Source organism: Mustela erminea, chromosome 14, assembly GCF_009829155.1.
Source record: "Mustela erminea isolate mMusErm1 chromosome 14, mMusErm1.Pri, whole genome shotgun sequence".
Lineage (NCBI taxonomy): Eukaryota > Metazoa > Chordata > Mammalia > Carnivora > Mustelidae > Mustela > Mustela erminea.
In genome coordinates, this window is record NC_045627.1 from 91,463,570 (window position 1) to 91,482,936 (window position 19,367).

The following is a 19,367-nucleotide window of genomic DNA, read 5'->3' on the forward strand; positions in this document are numbered from 1 at the left end:
TCCGCGGCTGTCCCCACTGAGCATCGTGCCCGTCCGTTCGTAGCACTACAGTCGCCGCTCACGGCCCTCGCGCAGCGCGCACCCCACACCACCGGCCTGGAGCGCGGCGCGGCGTACTTGGCACTCTCTATGAAGGCCTTGGCGGCCGCCAGGCGCAGCTGCTTTCTCCCCTTCAGGTTCTCCATGATGCTCCTGCCCCGGATGCAGGCTGTGGTGCTCAGCATCTCCGCCACCAGTTCAGTCTCGACCCTGGAGACAGAGAAGGGCCTCAAATGCAGGACGGCCTTCAGGGGAGACAGGGGCCCTGCAGGAAGGCTAACGAGCCCTGAGGACATCCACAGGAACCTCATGAAAGCCCCTGCGCCACAGCTAACTAGCTGAATCCGGTCAACCCACGGAACCACGGCACAGAATCATGAGTTGGTGTTGAAACGACTCACTCACGTCTCTGGTTTCCAGCTCTTGAAACCGGGAACATGAAGGCCAGCAGTGAGTGAGCCTGTCTGCTGGAACCCGCCCTTGTAGGATGGCCAAGCGCCACCCAGAGTCATGGGCCCCGTCCCGTGTGCCCCAGTGTGTCTGGTCCCAGAGGCCGTCGTCTGTGTGCTGAGAGCCCAGTCCTACACGGTTCCAACTCAAAGCAACGTCAAGAATGCTGTGGGATTCCCTCTCCCCCCAGGTTTCCTATCTCAGCCACACTGTGGGCTGTGCACATACGACACCACGTACACTGAGAGGTCACCCCTGTGCAGTGCTGGAGGGGAGCAAATCCCTGAAACTCCACTTAGGGGGCCCTGGATTTATTCTAAGAGAAATATACTGGCTCCCAGGTAGACTCCCTCCGTGGGCCACCTGAGTCTATTCTGGATGTGTCTCTGAAAACAACTTCTAGTTGGGTCTTACTTACTGGATCCGGCGGATAAAGCCTGTGCATTTCACCAGAGCGCTGGCCCGCTTACGTTTCGTGCATACATGGGTGCGGTCGGGGCGGATCATCCGCTTCGCCTTGCTGTCCTTTCGTCCCATATGTTGCTCCTTTCCTACGCTGTTTTGGGTTAACTGAATATTTTCTAGCACTCCATTTTATCTCCTCTATTGGATTTTAATTATTTTTAGGGACTTGCTCTAGAGATCACAACATACACCCTTAACCAGGCACAGTCTACCTTGAATTAACGTCGCATCACTTCCCGGGTGGCGTCCGAGCTCTGAACAGTGAACGTCTGTGTGCCTCATTCTATTGTTTGTGCCATCGTGGCCATGCGTTTCGCTTCCACATTTATTAATGATCCCACGATTCAATGTACTTTGTTTTAAACAGGCAAGTGTCCTTTAAAGGACCGGCGAACTGAAGGTGAGGCCTTTCGTGTGCGCCCACACATTCACCACTGCGGGTGCCCTCCGGGGCTTCTTGGGCCAACTTTCTGCCTCTCTCGTCTTCCTGTTGCCTGAAGAATTTCTTCTGGCATCTCTTCTAGGAATGGATTCTTTTACCTTTAGTTTATCTTAAAACATCTTGATTTTGAGTTCGTTTCCTGAAGGCTATTCTTGGACATGGAATTCTAGATTGACAGTTGTTTTTTTAAGCACTTAAAGCGTTGGGCAGTCTGCATTGTTTCTGCAGAGAAGTCTGCAGTTTTGACCTTGCTTTCCTGTACGTAGTGCATCTGTTTGCCTTCTGACTCCTTTCTAAAGATTTCTCGTCACTTTGGTCTGCAGCAGTCTGACTACAGTGAACACGGTGTTGTTTTCTGTGTGTTGATCCTGCCTGGGGTCATTGCAAGTCTTGGATCTCTGGGTTGATATTTTTAACTGAATTTGAGAAAATGTAAGTACGTATATTTCTGCCTCCCTTTCTTGCCTCTGTCCCGAGACTCCCACTAGGTGTGTGTTGGACCACTTGATTCTGCCCTGCATGCTGCTGACGTGATGTTCATTTTGCTTTTCTGGTTTTTCTCCCTGTGCCTCGGCTTCAGTGCTGTGTAGATCTGCCGTCAGAGTTACTACCACTTCCTCCTCGGACACTAAGCTTTCCCAGTAATGTTTGCAGAGACTATATTTGTCAGTCCTAGAGTTTCCACTTAGTTCATAACATTTTTCATTTCTTTGTTGAAATTCCCCCCTTGTACACTAGTTTTTCCACTAAAAATATATTCTTATATTTATAATAGTTGTTTTAATTTAAATTTTAAATGTGTTGTCTGCTAATTCCAAAATTTGTGTCATATCTGGGTCTGTTGACTGCTTCTAGTTCATTTTGTAAAGATATATTTTTATTTCAGAGAGAGAAAGTGTGGGCAAGAACAGGGGAGAGGGGCCGAGAGAGACGCAGAGGCGCAGACTTCCCACTGAGCAGGTAGCCCAATGTGGGGCTCAGTCCCCGGCTCTGAAAACCGATGCTGAACCCCACTGAGCCCTCACACAGGCATCTGTTTCTATTCTATTGACTGTGTTTTCTCCTGGTATGGAAGGACATTTTCTCATTTTCCCAGGGGTCTAGTAATTTTTTATCTTATGTTGGACACTGAAGGGCTGTACTGTTGAGAGCACTGGTGAGCGTGTGGGTGGTGTTGCCTTCCTTGAAAGGAAGGCGCGTTTTCTTCTGACAGGCAGGTAATGTAGTGGCGGTTCCGCTTATCTTCTCAAGATCTGAGGGAGGCTCTTTAGGGCAAGGCTACAGTAGCCCTTATAGCCCTATTCTTAAGGTGTGATCTCGATGATTGCCTGGCAAGATCAGTGAAGCCCCCCTGACCCCTGTTGGCCAATTCCACCATCTCTCTTGATCTTAGAGCCCACATGTCAGTGCCTGTGAGCACGCGTGCTCCGTCAGGAACCTCCTCTCTCACACCAACCCTGCTGCCTGGGCGGCCCCCTGCGCGGATCCCTGTCCCACTCCAGTACGGCTTCTGTCTGGGCTCCACCGCTCGGTGCTGGTTAGGCCAGCGCTGCAGCCCCACCTGGCAGAGAGTGAGTCTGAAAGTGGAGCCAGCCCACTTTTGATGTCCCCCCTGCAAAAATTTCTGCTTTGGACCATCTGTTGTCCAATGCCCAAAAATCAGTGCTTCATGTATTTTGTTAAGCCTTACAGTTTTGTCTTGGTTTTTTTCACAGAGTAAGACTATAACATCCGCTACTATACCATGGCCAGAACGGGTAGAAAAGGGACTTTCAAATTTATATAAAGACCCAACATTGATGATTATGTTGAGTAAAAATGCTGAACAAAGTAGAAATGCCCCAAATATTCTTAGGCTACTTCCTTTTAATCTATTTTCTGTCTATTTTAGGGATCCACATGAAATTTCTCATTAATGTATATTCGTTTACATTGATAGTGTGAATGTGAAAGTTATTCTAGTAATTGAACACTTGGAGGTGAAAATATGAGTTGATTAGCAACTGAAATTTTTCATTAAGAACTAAAAATTACATTTACTCTTGAATGTAAGTGCTGTTATAAAATTACTCTGTGACCAATCCCACATAGAGTTTCTTCAAGTAACTAGCAAAATGCAAAAATTAGCACAAAAATTTGAAATATGTGTAAGTAAAACAGATGAGCCATCTGCAGTGCACGCCGTGTGGCCGAGTGTGACCACGGATCCTGCCCAGCCTCAGGGTCCAGTGCTCTGAGTGACCACTGAGTGACCCGGACACGGCGAGCACCCCGTGTGCTTGGACAAGCGGTCAGAACCGCAGTCGAACCCAGCGGCTGCGTAGGCAAGTCCACGGGGTGCCGTGACTCCAGCCACCGCTAGAGGGCAGCGACGTTCTACAAATGAATTTTTGGAAACGAATTTTTATATTAGTAAAAGACTTGTCCTTTTAAGATAAAACTCAATTTAAGAATCACCCATGCAGAATGGCAAAGCCAGGGCCCACGTCCTTCATTACCTGGCGGCTCCTCCTGACCAGCCTTCAGCCGGCAGCAAAGGACGTTTTAGCCCCACGGCAGCAGCTCGCCCATACCAACTCCTACAACGTCTCTGCAGTGTCTCTTTTCAAAACACCTTCTGGATTTCTATCCAGGTGGCACCTGCACATGGCTGGGAAGAAGGGCCTCCTATCTGGCTCCCAGGGCTGCTCCCCGGAGGGAATGACTGCGACATACTTAGCCCTGGCTGCCCGCAGGCAGGTGCAGGTCTCCGGACCCTCCCCTCGCACGAGCCGCCCCGCGGACGGACGCCACACGTTACCTGTGGAGCTCTGAGAGCCGGCCGTGGAAGCTCAAGTCACTCAGAACCCCCCCTTTGCCGTCTTCCCAACTTAGGAGTATTGTTGATTATAGCATGACTTTAGTTCCCCTGCTCATCATCTTTGTACCGTAAGGGCTCGTGACCCTGAGCTGGCGACCCCGACCGCGCACCTTCTCCAGCAAGGACGTTACCACAGCCCTCTCCACCCTTCTAGACACTCCCCTGCCTGCTAAAGCGTGTCGTCAGGACTTCTACTTTTGTATTGTCAGACCCGATAACCACAGAGAGATTTCCTGTGTCAAAATGTTAGTCCTAAAACTAAAATACCAGTGAACACCATGATAACGCAAATGTTCTCCCCCGAGGAGTCGGGCTGTGTATGACTCTCGGCTCTTCTGGAGTTTCCAACTGGCTTTTCTCGGTTGTATTATTTTCCCGTGACACAACGCGTCGGGTCCCCCCTCACCGCCCTGACTCGCGGGCCGCCTCCGTCCCACTGTTCTTTACACAGGTGGCTCTCTCAGGGCCGGCACAGCTTGACGACTTTTCTGGGTTGAATCTGTTATTGCCAACATCCCACATTTTTCCCTTTTTTTGGTTTATTCCCTTGTTTTTCTGGAGCATCTCCTTCAAGGAACTTTCTAAAAACAGGTGTGGCACGTCTATAATCTAGGTCTCTGCCCGTCTAAAAATGGCTTCCGTACCCAGACGTGACTGAAAGTCTGGATGAGTTAGAATTCTAGGTCTTTAGAATCATTTCCACTAGAAAGCTCCACCTTCCGGTGATGGGTTCTCAGAAGCCTGCGGCCCTTCTGTCTCCTGCCTTGCTGGGCACTGGCGGTGGTGACTCGGCGTCCGCGGGGCCACACGCGAGGGGCTCTCTGCCCCACTCAGGCTCCTTTCTCAAGGGCACTCTGCTCCTGCTACGGCTCCCAAAGTAAAACTCCCCACATGTCGTCCGGCGTCTGTCACATTTTCTGTGCGTCTGTCCCTTCTCGTGTATGTCCCATGACATTTCCTCCCACTTCTTCTGCCCCGAGTTTGTGCCCAGCAGAGCTCGGTCCGGTGTGGCTCCTGTCCCTCAGCAGTGCTGTGCCTTACCTCCGAGCGCTGCATCTTCCCGGTGCACCGCGAGGTTTGTCTCCTGTTCTCCTCGGACCATCGTGCGGTCCTGCGTCCCAGTAACTCCCTGTTCACGCCTGTGGCCAGGACGCTGCTGGGGGCTCTCGGGACAGGGCTTCGGCCCACCTGCTGCCGGGTGGGCGCTCCGCAGGCAGCCGCGTGCTCCGTGGAGGCCGCCCAGGAGCCAGGGTGGGCGGAGTTTCCTTGCAGCCCTCAAGCCGCAGGGCCTGAGAACGCCCCTCGGTCCCCATGTCTCTAACCCGTCCCCGCCCTGGCCGCCCCAGGACCTTCCTGTGTCCCCGTGTGGTCAGAGCTCCTCTTCACGTTGGGTCTCCTGCCTCGACCCGCCCCTTCCCCATGCCAGGCCTCTGCCGCCCCATCTGAGGAGGGCGGGTCCTGGGGGCCCAGGCTGTCCCAACCTTGTCACCACGCTGGGCCACCCCCAGGGAGTGGGTAGAACGGAGTGCGTGAGCCTGTCTTCTGCTTGCGGGGCGGCGGGTTCTCAGAACGAGAGCTGCCCCCACGACGTCTGATTTTGGGGGAAACTGTGAACTAACCAGGTACGAGGCTCCTAGTCCAATTCAGATGGTTTTCCCAGGACTTTCCAGAATCAGACTTTGTTCCTTGGGCCCAGGCCCCTGGAGTCGCCTCATGGGAGGGGGGCCTCTCCTGCCCCCAGCCACCCCGCATTCCAGAAGTCCCGTCAGTCACCCAGTGTGGCACCCGTCTTGGGGACACACGCTCAGAGGGACGCGGCTGACTTCTTCTGGAACTTTCCAGCGCGCCCCTGCTGACAGAGAGGGTGCCGTGCTCACGTCCGAGAGGTGGCGTCCAGTGGTCTCTAGGAGCGTGGGCTTGTAGAGCCAGACGCTGGGGCCCCATCCCAGCTCTGCACCTGCCGGCAGGGCCCGTGAATCGCCCTCGACCTGCCTCAGTTTCTCCCATCAACGTGGGAGCCGTGATGCCTAGCAGAGAGCTGCCCCGGGCAGGGAGTGAGGCAGCGCCACAGGGTCCTCGGGCGAACCGTGCCGGCCCCCTGCGCTGAGGCCCTGGCCACGGGCTGACTGATGGCGTGCAGACCTCTCGGGTGGCTTTCACCTGTGGCCCCAAACGTGCATCAGGCGGGTCTGAGGAGGGCCGTGGAGTGGCTGACCTCGGGTAGACGCGTCCCCGTCCCCGGGATTTGGCGTGTGGGACAGACCCCCCCCCCAAAAAACGGCCTGTGGCAGCGGGCAGCCTGCAATGGCGACGCGGTCCAAGCCTGGGGACGCGGAGCTATCCGGCACGGCTGGGGCCTGGCCTCGGGATGCCAGACTGGCTGCTTGGCCGCCATGAATGTCTTCATACATACGCTTGGGTCAGTGATTTCATCATTTCCAGGAAAGAGCCTGAAAAGAACCTCAAGGAAACCTGTCCTTGCCTCAGAAACTTCCACCACGGCAGCGGGCGTGAGGCAGCCTCGCACTCGGGGAGGGAAGGCCTCCGCGTGCCTGCGGCCAGGGGAGCTGCGGCCGGCGCCAGGCAGGGACCTTGGTCAGCCCGTGACCTGCTCAGGGGCCAAGTCAGAGCTCCGGGTCCATGGGGAGCAGCAGGTGAGGCTGGCAAGGGGTGGTGTCTCGCTCGGGGACCCCGCCGGCCTTGCTCCTTGGCCCCGCACACTGACGTGTGACACGGAGGCTCCACGGGACGTCCCCTGCCCCCCCAGGCGCCAGGAAATGAGCGTCACCAGGACAGCGAGTGGGGTCAGGGGGGCACTCACGGGTCGCAGGCTCGCAGGTGTCTGATGCCCATCTGGGTGGCCTTCTGCGAGCAGAGCATGGTGAGCTCATGGTCGCGCGCCGCGTGGGCGAAGCGCGTGAGCCGCATCAGGGTCTGCAGCTCCACCAGCGGGTCGGACCAGCCGCACTCGGACGCCGTCCTCACCAGCTGCAGTGCGGGGGAAGGCGCGTCTGTGAGTGCGGCGACGTGCCCGGCGCCGAGCCCAGAGGAGGCACTCAGGGGAGCTCCCACATGGGCCCGAACCGGGGACCCCGCACCCGGGTGTTGAGTGCTGTGGCAAGGACGTGGTCACGCCCCGGGACGCCAGTCTGCCCCCTCAGGCGAGGCCCCCTGACCCTGGCTCCATGTTGGAGCTGCAGGTTCCAGTGAACGGCCTCGGGTCAGGGTCTTCCTACCTGGGCCAGCGGGGGCACGGCGAAGTCCATGAGGCCCAGCCCGTTGCAGGAGTACATCTCCAGAGCGACGAGGACCTGCGTCACCGAGTCGATGTCCTCGTTGGGACTCTGGGGGAAGGAAGCATCTTCAGCCCAGGGGTGCCGGGCCACGCCGGGCCACGGCAGCACAGCGGCAACGACCAGAGCCCCCGAAGGGTCTCTCCAAGATCCGTGTTCAGCCGCCAGCAGGCAGAAGGGCTCGGCCGTGGCCCGGGTGCGGCTCCAACTGCCCACCAGCCCAAGGTCCGCGTCTGTGGGAGCAAAACCTGCCGGCCCCCGCCCCACTCCCACAGTCTCAGGTTCACAGCTCGGGGGGCTCCCTCTGGCCTGGGTGCACCTCCAGGTAAGGCCACAGAACTAAGGAGAAGATGCTGCGGCCCAGGGCAGTGACCTCTCTGGGGACAGACCTTCCCAGAGGGCGGGGCTCCTCTACAGGACGAGGGAGCCCTCCCCCACGCGCGCCACTGTCCTGTGCGGGAGGCTCCTACCCTGCAGGGCCGGGCACATGTGGACCAGCCTCTTCAAGCCCCCGGGCCCCCCCGACCCCGGCCCGCACCCCGCGGCCGCGGCACCTGCTCGTCCACGCCCAGCCGCGGCCCGACCTGCTGCTGCAGCAGCTGCTTCCCCTTCACCCAGGTGGCGATGAGCTGCTGCCGGGCGCTGATGGGCAGCACCTCCTCGGGCACAGGCCCGTCCGTCGGGTTCAGGGCAAACTCGCAGACCTAAAGTGGACGGGTCCTTACTCACGTGGCCCGAACGTGACAGGGAAGCCCGAGCCAAGACCCAAATGATTTAAAGACAAGTGGACGCGGCTCCCGGTCAGGCCGCACCAGTGGCTGAAGCAGATGCCAGTCCCGATGCTGGCGGCCCCAGCCCCTCCCCCCCGGGGGCCCGGAGCGTCCCCAGAACTTCCAGGGCTCTGCGTGTTCCCCTCTTGCCCGCGCCCTGTGTCCAGCTCCGAGCTGCTCCGCCACCCGCCCCCTCCGCTAACGGGGTGCGGGTCCCCCGGCCTCGCGCGGGGTCCTTCTACCTCCACGGCGGTCCTGACTTCAGAGCTGGCCACCGAGTCCAGTGGGGCGTGAAACAGGTTGGAGCGTACGGGTCTCTTCGATTTTTCTGGCACGTGGGCTGGAATCCACTTAATGATCAAGCCTCGGGCCAGCGTGTTACAGAGCATGGCCAGCACGGTGGGGTGTCTGGAAAGCAACGTGCCGGCGGTGAGGGCGCGGCCGCTCGCACAGAGGCAGACGCGGGGCCTCCGGAGTCCCGGTCCCCATCTAACGGGACCCGACGACAGGCGCTCATGGTTTCAGCCCTAGGCCATGGGGCTGTTCTCAGACCTTCCAGGAGACACTGGCTATGACGAGGGCCACACGGGGACACTTCAGTCCCCCAACACAGGTCTTTGCACTGAGAGGGGCCCACCATGTCAGGTGGGTGGGCTCCTCAGGGCCGGGACATCTGTCCATCCGGCCCAGTCGTGGCTCAGGTTAGAATTGTTGAAATGGCCTCCCCGTGCCAGGAATCAGGGACTCAAAGTCTGCTCCCCGTCCACAACAGCAATCTGCAGGAGCGCGGCCCAGAGGGGAGAGGCGGGTGTCCACGGTGTCCCAGTGGGCGCTCGAGTCGGAGGGGCGTCCCAGGGCCCGCTGAGCAGCCCTGGGTCTCAGGGTCCACTTTTGTTATTTGTCACGTACAAAAATCCACACACGCTGCCGCATCCCGACCCACGGCACCGTCTCTACCTCAGCCTCCGATGCGAAGCTCTGACGTCTTATTGCTTCGACCAAAAGCCAAACCAGCAACAAGAAAAGAGCGTTCGGAAGCATCATCCCTGTCGGAAAACTCTGACCAGACCTGACGCTTTCCGAAGTCTCGTTTTAGCTCCTCGTTCACGTCCGGCAGGACAAGAACTCACGGGCACAGATCCTACCCCTCTCCGACCCGCTCCAAAACCAGCACAAGACTCCGAGATGGGGTTGCTTTTTCCGTCTGTTCTCCAAGGGGACTCGGGTCTCAGCAAATGTTCCTTAAAACCCTTCAGTTTGGAAAACAGTTAGGCGGGCGGGATTCTGCACGGGGCGCTGTGGGGGCAGGGCTGAGCCTCTGCTCGGGATGTGCAGCTCGGAGTCAGAGCCTGTGGAGGCTTGAGCAGCCCTCGGGTTTCCCCGCGTCCCCACCACCGCCGCACACCAGCCAACCGCAGCCCCGCTGCTCACTGGAAGGACGGGTCTCGGGGCGCCCGCCCCACAACAGACTCATGTGTGACCCCACAGTTGCCAGGCCTGAATCGAAGTCTCGGGGCATCAGGAGGGAGACAGCCCTGGAGGCCAGGAGTACACGAAGCATCCACGGGCCACACCTACCCGCTATGGCCCGTGGCCTTGACAATGCTCAGGAGGTGGTCCAAGGTGTCCACGAGCTCCCTCTGCCGCCCGGCCACAATGAGGTGGTAGTTGTGGTTCAGGACGTAGACCACCGCGTTCTGCACGATCCAGCCCTCCTGGAGCTCTCGTCCGATCTCGGCAGACCGCAGCCAGCTGTTCATGGCGCTCTGCGACAGACCCTCAATCCAGGCCCTGTGGACAGCACACCCCGCCGAGCCTTTGCTCAGACGGGCGTCACAGGCGCAAACACGACACCTGCTGACGGCCCAGCTCTCCGCAGCATCTGGGGTCACAAAGGTGCCCCTGCCGGGGCTGCCTGCTGGAACCTGTCGTGTTCCCTCCCAGGGCGCAGCCCTGCCCAGCATATCCTGCCCCCCAGCTGGACGTCCTCCCTCGGCTCCGAGTTCCCAAATCACACCCCTACTCTGCCTCAAACCTCCGTCTGGGCCACCAGCCGCCCCTCGCCCTCTGCAGGACAGTCCGTTCTCTTGGACCTGTGGTCCCAGCGCCTTAGGGTAAGGGGCCCAATGGCAAGTATCCTAGGCTTTGTGAGCCGTGGGAGTCTCTGTTGCCCATTTTTCCCTAGTTTACTTCACAGACTTCTAATACATCAAAAGCACTCAGCACGTAGGCTGTACAGAAGCATTCGTGGGTCGGGCGTGGCTGGGCCGTGGCTTACGGAGCCTCCTCCAGCACAGGCAGGCCCTTGCCGCGTCGCAGCTGGCACCCGGGGACGGGGCCCTGGGCTCTGCTCCGTGGGACCCCCCGAGGACTGAGGCAAAGACGCCGTCCACGTAACAAACACCAAGACAAACGTTCCGAGCGCTGAACGCGGGGGCCGCCCCCCACAGGAGCCGTTCACTGCGTGGAACCCGCGGGGGAGAGGCTCACCGGGCCCCAGTGAGGGAGAATTGGCCGCGGCTCCGAGATGCGTGGATGCCCACTCGGTACCACGTTCTCTTGCAGGAATACTCAGCTTTAGACTAAACATGACTAAAACCCACCACCGTGAAACCAGCACCGCGAGCTATGAGTGCTTCCGTGGCGGTGGCTCACGTGGCACGTCTTCTGGGCTGTTGTACAAAGTGCTCCTTCCCGTCCACGCGCACCATGACTGAGCCCAGACGCCGTGGGCAGAGCTGACCACGGCTCCTCCCGTGAGCTCCTCCCCGTCTCTGGTAACACACTAACTGGGAGGAGCCACGTGTGTCACACGCGACACAAGCCACGGCCCTGGTCTGGGCACAGACACCCCGAGTCTGGGCCCTGTCGTCCCCGGCCACCCAGCCCGTGCTCCGTGGCCAAGCCGTGCCCGCATCTGCTGGGGTCGCCTGGGCCCCGTCGGGCCACCTACTGGTACATGATCCACTGCGCATTGTCCTCCGGGGACTCGACCGTGTAGCCGGCGGAGTGCTGGCTCAGGTCCTCCGGGGGGCGGGGACGGTTGTTCAGCTCCACACCCTCGGAGCGCAGCAAGTGCACCGTGCCCTGCGAAGGAAGCGTGCAGCACGAGCGGTCACAGGCGCGGGCACCGGGCGCCAGGGGGGTGCACAGTCAGGCCTGAGGGGGGCAGGCCCTGTGATGAACCTGTGGTCTTCCAGAGGGTCCTCCCCACCCCCCATCTGCCCCACGTCCCCCATGCACACAGCGTCTCAGGAAGAGGAGGCCCCGTTCTCGGACCACCGTCCCGGTCACTCGGACCCCCAGTCACCGCACGAGTGAGCACAGACACCGGCGGCTGCCGAGGGCACCGGCACAGGCGGAGGGGCCGCACACAGGGCTGGGGCGTGACGGTCCTGCCCCCACCGGCTGCCGGCTCCCTGCACCGGGCTCTGCCCCAGGTGTCACCGTGTCCCCGGCTCACGGCCCAGACACGATCTCCAGTGAGGGCTCTAGCCACATCCCCCAATGACCCCAAGACACACAGGCCAAGGTGGCCCCGAGAACAATGATGTGACGAGACGTCACTGGGGACGCTGCCCTGGGAGGGGGGCAGGTGCAGTGGAGACGGCGGCCCCGGCCTGGCGCCCACCCTGGGGTCTGCGTGTGCTCACTGCGGACGTGCCGGTGAACCCCAGAGGGGCCAGCCCCGCTCTGGCGCAAGCAGAGGGAACGCACAGCTCAGTCAGAGCCGTTGACGGGACGCCCCAAGAGCCCAGCCGTCGCCTCCGTGCCTGCGAAACGGCTGCAGACGCAGAAAGGGCTTCCACGGAAGGACGTGGATTGACACAAGGTCGTGACCCATCTGTGAACCCGGGGAGGCGTCCCTCCGCTGCACGGCGCTTCAGGAGCCGGTCGGGGTGGGGGGGTTGAGTGCGCACCCCGAGCCACGGGGCAGGGGCGCACCTCCGCGCTGATGAAGCCCACTTCCGCAAACTTGCGCAGCAGGCTGGGGCTCGTCTGCCTCTGCAGGGTGACCTCCGACGGGCCCCAGGCGTCCTGGGCCGGGCTGTCTCCTCCCCTCTTCTTCTTCCCTGAGGGAGAGCGCGACGCTCGAGCTCTGGTCGCACATGCGCGTCTTCACTAGCAAACAACACACAGGGATTCCCAGCCGGGAAGGGGCCGGAGGAAACCCCCTGTGGGCGGGCCCCCGGGGGGGGTGCGAAAGCCCCCCCGCCCCCCCCCCCTGCCCCCCCCACAACGCGTTCCTGGTCTGGCTCACGCAGTCTGGCCTCTCGAGAAGCCCCGCCCTCCAAGCCTGCGGCACCCACGTCCCTGACCATGTGGGACCCCTGGCACGTCCCTGGGTCCCAAGTGTCCCCTCGACCAGAGCTGCTGCAGGGAGCCGCCCCCACAGTCCCGAGAAGCCCCCCGGCCCACGCTCGGTCGACGGGTCCCCGTGAGCTGGGGTCCAGCATGGGCGCACGACCTGGATCCAGACTCTGGCGGGAGCCAGACAGCCCCTGTCTGCGTGCGGACAGCCCCGCAGCCACTGCCCGTGGCTCCGAGGCCCCGGGCCCGGGTACCTTTCTTCGGCCGCGCCAGCCTCTTCACCTTGACGTTGTGGTACAGGAGGCAGAAGCGGCTCGCCGCCCGGCAGACATCCCACACGCCTTGCTTCCGGGACACTTTGGCGAGCTCGGCCCAGATCTGGATTCTGCTCACCAGACGGGAGGTGGTGGACAGGTGAGCAGGGGGCGACATTAGGAACCCGAGCGTGGGGGCGCCCGGTGGATCGCGATGGGGCGGCGGGAGCCCACGTGCTTCCCTCAGGACCACCCGGCCCACGGAGGCGTCCCGACAGCCCGGCCCAGCCGGCGCCTGGGGCCCGCGCCACATCACCCACCTCTCCTTGTCGTTCTCGGCCCCCAGACGCCGCAGGTGCCCGGCGGCTTTCTCCACGCTGACCATGTGGTGCCGCGCCTTCGCAAACAGGTAGGTGAAGCGGCCCCTGACTTTCCCCACGGACACTGAGGGTAGACGCGGAGATGCCAGGCTCACATGGCAATGTTCGGGGCCACAGGACTGGGAGGCGCCATGTCTCTGTCCCGGGGACCCTGCGCCGTGAGCACAGCCACCACGCCCGGCAGCTTGGGCTCCGTGGTCTGGGGGCCTCTCCCTCACGGCGGCCCCTGCCCAACAACCCCCTAACCCCACGGTCCACTGGGTGGTGGACCGTGCCCAGTGGCACGTGCTGCCGCCTCGCAGCCGACACACCAGCCGCCGGCAGCCGGCCCTAGGAGCCCCTTGAAGGCCTCACCGGGCTGGGCCGTGGGTGGGCTCTTTGGCTGGGAGGCCGGCGGCACGGAGCGGTCGGGACCGCCAACACAGCCCCACACCGGCCGGGGCAAGGTGGAAACCCAAGGTGGCACCAGCAGGCCCCAGAGAAGCCTGAGGCCGACAGAGGCCACGTCCCAGAGCAGTCCGCTCCCCAGCGCTGGGGCATGCCGGCCGGCGAGGGCAGAGCCGTGGGTGGGCTCCCCAGTCAGGCACGAACCTGCCGTCCACAGGATGCGATGCCCTGGGCACGTCCGTGATGTGGGCAGAACTGTGCCCCAGAAAGGTACAATGAAGCCCTAACCCCAGGACCCTAGTGACCTTACTTGTGTCTTTATGGGGGCAATCCAGTTCAAATGAGATCGTGAGGCCGGCCCTAATCTGTTACGACAGATGTCCTTAAAAGGGAGGAACTCTGGAGCCAGAGAAGCAGGCACAGAGGAAAGATGGCGTGAAGACACGGGGAAGACTCCGTCTGCCGAAGGGGCTGAAGCCACCCTCCGCCCAGCCCCGGGGGGAGCTCCTAGCCCTGCCGACCCCTCATCAGGAGCCCCGGCCTCCAGCGCACGATGGTCAGTCCTGCCGTGAACAAGGTCCTGGGGGACAGTGGCCGAGCTGAGACCCAGACTGCACGCATGTCAAGGCCGGGACGGGCGGGTTCAGACCTTGGGCGGGCGCAGCCTGGTCCCCACGTGCCGGGCTGGGGGTCAGCCTGCGGACGCAGGAGGCTCAGGGCGGCTCCTGAGCAGAAACACGCTGGGCTCCAGGGGCGAGGCAGCATGTACCTTTGGCCTCATTCTCGCTGTCGAGCACAATCTGGAAGGTGTCAGGGGCCAGCGCCAGGCCCGCGTTCACCAGGAGCGCCCGCTTCTTCCTGACGCTGTCTCTGGGGACAGCCTTCCTCGCCTGCGGCAGGAAGACACGGTGTGATGCGCGGGCCACTACATCACCTAAACGGACGCTGTCCCGGGCTGCTCGGCCGGCCCCATCCCTGGGCAGCCCCACGGAGCCCGGGTCAGTACCTGCTCAATGGCCATGATGGCCTTGTCCTCGGCACGCTCGGGGGACTGGTAGAGCATGGTGCACAGGCGCAGCCGGTTCAAGGCCCTGGTGAGCTTGTCCCGGTAGAGGCCGAGGCTGTCCAGGAGCACAGCCTTCTGCAGGTGCTGGATGGCCGGCTCCAGCCGGTCCTCATCCTCCTCAATGTGCGCCATCTCCATGTGCACTTGGCAGCGGAGCAGGACCATGAGGCTGGGGAAGACAGCACGGTGTGACGCAGGCCTGGGCGCACGGACCTGCCGTGAGACCCCCCCGGAGTCTGGGCTTCCCAGCGTGCTTCGGCTCCCGCCGGCTTTGCCTGGAGGCCTCGATCGGGGACAAGCAGGGAGGCCCCTGCAGGGCAGCTGTAGCACCTGGGCTCCGGGGCTGAGGAGCAGCAGGTCAGTGGACGGGGAACCGTGCAGTGGGACCTGCTGGGTAGGGTCTTAGCAGACACGGGAGGCTCGCGACGCTGCTGCTACCGCTACTGCCTCTGGCCATCAGAACCGTCCCACCTGCGTGCCTGCTGCTGCCCGCTGCTGCCCGCTGCCCGCGACAGAAGTCTGCCATTTGCCCCCCAGGATGGGGCCCTGCTCTGGTCTCAGCAGCTCAGGGACACCCCCCAAGGGGCCTGCCCCCTGCCTGGCTGCTGCTCCGGCTGCTTCCTCTGCCGGTGTCTGCACATGTCACGGAAGTGTCTTCAGAGCTTTTCCATCAACAAGAGGCAGAGACCCACACCACAGCCACTGCCCAGGGACACCAGCATCAACAAATCCAACAGATTCGGCTGAACACAGGCGCTGCAGGACCCGTGAGCTGACAGCGCAGACAGAGGTATGAATGCCATGTGATACGGCTGTGACCTTGGGGACACGGAGGCAAGGAATGCCTGTGGCTTCACCCACGTCCGTGAGGGGTCCCTGGTTGGTGCCAGACTGAGGTCCCTGCTCTTCCTCAGGGAACCAGGCTGTGCAGACCCTGCCCAGAATGTGTCACAGTTTGGGGCAGGCCCTGCCCTGAATCCTGCTCCTTTGGGCAGCGGGAGACCCGGCCAGGGCTGACCGAGCTGGGGCGCCGACTGAGGCCGACAGCACACACACAGCATGGGGCGCTGCACAGAGGGACGGTCAGGACAGTCTTGCAGAGCACGGGGCCAAGGAGGTGCCATCGCAGCGCAGCCTGGGCAGCTGCAGCCACAGGCGGGATGGGGTGAGGGGCTCCGTGGGGCCGGAGACCGGACGTGCAGCAGCCTGTGAGTGGATACGGCCCGGGCCAGGCATTGGGTTTGCCAGATAAATCCTTCAATGCAGATATTAAAATGCAAATATAAACGTATTGTAAAAACCTGAAGGCAGACGATATTAGGGACGGAACAGATACGGACTCTCCGGAGAGGAGAACCCGCAGGAACCGAGACACCAGAGCTCAGAACAGGGACACGCGACGTTGGAAAGGTCCTGCTGGTGCCACAGCAGGCTGCAACCGAGCCAGCCACAGCCTAGACATCATGCCTCGGAGGGACAGACTGAAGTCGGTTTTTAAAAGGAGCAGAGGCTTGGGACTTGGGGGCCGTGTCCAGGGCACGTGCGAAGCCCGAGTCCCAGGAGGCAGAGAGAGAGAACAAATGGTAACAGCTGATGCTTCCTGGTGAGAGGCCCGGGCCCGCGTCTGCACATCTCAGCAGACCCAACGAGGAGCGTTAAAGGCTCCAAGGGTACCGAGGTCAGAACTCCGAAAACAGGAGCAGAGGCACGTACGGCGAAGGGCCCGACCCTCCTGAAAACAGTGCACATTCTTATCAGGAATCCGGATGGCCAGAAGAACTACAACAACCTTGCCAAGGTGTTTAAAGAAGAAAATACCTGGAAACCCAGAACCCAACAGCCAGCGACGACAGTCTTCCAAGCGGAGAGTGAGGGAAAGTCATTTCAGACCCACAAGGTCCATCGCCAGCAGGGAGGCCTTCGGGTTGAAACAGAGCACGTGGGACCCAGGATGCGCAGGAAGGAAAGAGCCGGCGGGATCAGCGGAGTAGGTAAACGTGAGAAACTACCGCTTCCTCTGTGATTTTCTTAGCACCAAGCAAGCAAGCAAACGAACAAATCCACGGGCTCCGAGACGGACGGCAGCTCCGCGAGGGAGGAAGATCTGTTCATGCCGGAGCCGCACCGCGCTGCGTGCAGACGTGAGACCCACGAGCACGACGGCGCACAGGCAGCGGGTGCGGACGCGGGGAGCGGCGCCGCAGAGCTCTACGGTCCGTGCGGGCCGGGGTGCGCGAGCGGCCCGCACAGACCCGGCTGCCTGAGGACCCGCATTACTGGCCCTTGAGCAGCCCTGCGCCCTGGGAGGGAGGGTGGAGAAACGAGCCAGCGGGGCAAGCGGAGCCGAACTCTAAAAATTAACCTCAAGGAAGGCAGGGAAGGAGCAGCCGGAAGCCGAAGGGACGCGCAGAAAGAAATGAGGTCGAGATAAGCTCAGCGCGGCACCAAACGCGGAGGGGCTGGAGCTCCAGGCGCCACGGACGGGCCCAGCACATGAAAGGAAGATGGGCGGACGCTGCCACCAGACGCCTCGCAGCCCGGAACAGCAGCCCTGCGCCTCTTCTCCCTGCTTTACTACCTTCCCAGCACTCAACACAGCCGCCTGCTGAAACAGAGCGGGTGCCGGTGCCGGTGCGGGTGCCGGTGCTCGGCTGTACACCCCGCAGCACGTCTCCAGGCGCAGTGCCCTGCCCGGCCCAGGACAGCGGCTCAGCAAGTGCGGGACAAATGTGTCCAACCCAGTGCGGACCACAGACTTGGAGTCCCTCAGCTCGGCACTGACCCGTTGGTGCCCACACCCCAGATCATGCCTCTGGTGTCATGGCCAGCGGGCACCACACCGTGGCTGTAGCAGGCTCTTCCATCAGAGCCCGTGGAGCGGAGTCAACAGGGCACCGGCACTGGTCTACGGAGGAGGTCGGACCTGCCTGAATCCTGCCGTCGGCGTGTGGCCGCGGGCAGTCAGAGCCTCGGTGCCGGGACGCGGGCTGGCCCTAACTTTGTGTCAGCCAGTGGGGAGGGCCACCCTGTCCTGCCCAGGGCACACTCGTGACCCCGTCACCACCGGCCAAGCCCTTTCTGATGTAGGTAGAGTTTCCTGCTGGCACCACTTTTGGGGGACATGAGCCGGACCTCAGCTTCCTCCCGGTGTTGAGGGATCCGCCCCAGGCCTCCCCACACGAGCACCCACCTCTTGGGGGCACAGACTACCTGTCCGCCTTCTCCAGGACATCGGCGACGTTGCTCAGCGGCTTCCGCAGCTGGCGCCGCAGGTTGTGCTGCAGCAGAGGGAGACACGTGTTCCACTGCGTAGCACACACCACGTGGACGGGCCCAGGCTCGCCCAGGCGTACGGCTCGCTGCAGGGCCACGTCGAGCCTCTGTACTATGCTCAGCTGCATCTGCACGAGACACATGGGCCGCCTGTGCGGACGGGAGGCAAACCCCGCGCCCCACCCAGGGAGCTGGAGGCTCGGGTGGCTGTGGGGGCCAGGGCCTGTGTCACCAGCCCTACAAGGGGCTGCTTGTCTGTAAGACACTTCCCTGAAAGGCCGGGAATGGGCCCCGCACACCCACACGGTGCTTCTCTCGCACGAGCTGCTTCCATCCAAGGGTGTGTACTTCTCGAGCTGGTACCGTGACCACAGTGGCCTGTGGCCGGCTCTGTCTACGACCCAGAGACCCCCTCCTCTGTCCTGTGCTACATGCGCCCTTCCCACCAGACAGGCTCTGGTCTCACATCTGAGGATGTGGGGAGCCGGCTTACGGCCCACACTTCCTCAGAGTCCCCTGGGGCTGCCTGCTGACCCGAAGCTTGGTCCCATGGCCTCTGGCTACTGGCAGCCTCAGGGCCTCCCCTCACTCTGCCTCCCGAGCTGGCAGCCAATGCGCCCTGACAGGTGCCAGTGGGCAGCAGCAGAGGGACTGAGCTTGACACAGCGCCCGCTGCAGCCCCTCGGGCCACCCATGCTGCTGCAGCCCATGGCCAGACGTGGGGCCGGGATGCTCAGGAAACCATGCCCGACGCTGCCCTGGTCAGGCTCCTGCCAGGTGCCAGGTGGGCTCAGGGCTAGAGAAGCCCATGAGCAAGTCCAAGAGGAACACAGACATCCGCCAGGCAGCAGTGAAGGCGCGGAGCCTGCTGCAGGTGCGGGGGACAGAGCCCCGCGGCCGGCTGCTGCTCTCTGGCTGGAAGGTTCTCTGGGGCGCCTCGAGCAAACCCTAGGAGCTCCCGCCTCAGCCATCACTACTCGGTGCCAACCGTTTGCTTTTCCTTTTAAGCTGCCAAATTCTCATTAACGAGTAGTCTAATACAATCTCTGGATTCCTTTCCTGGCCGGGGCTGCTGGTCCAAACCTACTGTGTTAAACAGCAGATGCCCTTGTGTCCCCGTGATCCGAGGGGCCGGCAGCTTCCAGGAAATGCACAAACTGCTGAGTGATGCCGTCTCCTGTTCAGGGATTTACCTCGACAGCCGCGCGGACGTAGACTTTAAGTTTACTTTCGAGACTCGAAGCTTCCAGTTCACACTCCAGGCACTCGATTTCAATCAGCTTCCCAGGATCCTGCGGGACACACACAGTCTCTGCATATACGGGAGATTTTAAGGGAAGCAATCACACACGTTCATTAACCTCAAAGACCATTTTA

The 19,367-nt window shown here is 61.4% G+C and overlaps 1 protein-coding gene across 8 annotated transcripts in view; it reads right to left on the reverse strand.

Annotated features, from left to right (window-relative positions):
• The window catches only part of CFAP46 (cilia and flagella associated protein 46), a 90,721-nt gene that overhangs the window by 50,624 nt on the left and 20,730 nt on the right, over nt 1–19,367 (reverse strand). For 6 of the 8 annotated variants that reach the window (XM_032313250.1, XM_032313249.1, XM_032313247.1 and 3 more), the window contains 14 exons: nt 19,184–19,282; nt 17,928–18,118; nt 14,658–14,886; nt 14,421–14,541; nt 13,205–13,328; nt 12,885–13,015; nt 12,265–12,392; nt 11,273–11,406; nt 9,898–10,110; nt 8,562–8,727; nt 8,104–8,253; nt 7,493–7,600; nt 7,078–7,244; nt 118–249 (listed from right to left, as the gene is read on the reverse strand). In XM_032313250.1, coding sequence (XP_032169141.1) covers nt 118–249; nt 7,078–7,244; nt 7,493–7,600; nt 8,104–8,253; nt 8,562–8,727; nt 9,898–10,110; nt 11,273–11,406; nt 12,265–12,392; nt 12,885–13,015; nt 13,205–13,328; nt 14,421–14,541; nt 14,658–14,886; nt 17,928–18,118; nt 19,184–19,282 — 2,093 coding nt within the window. The other 2 variants (XM_032313248.1, XM_032313253.1) reach the window with 2 other exon arrangements.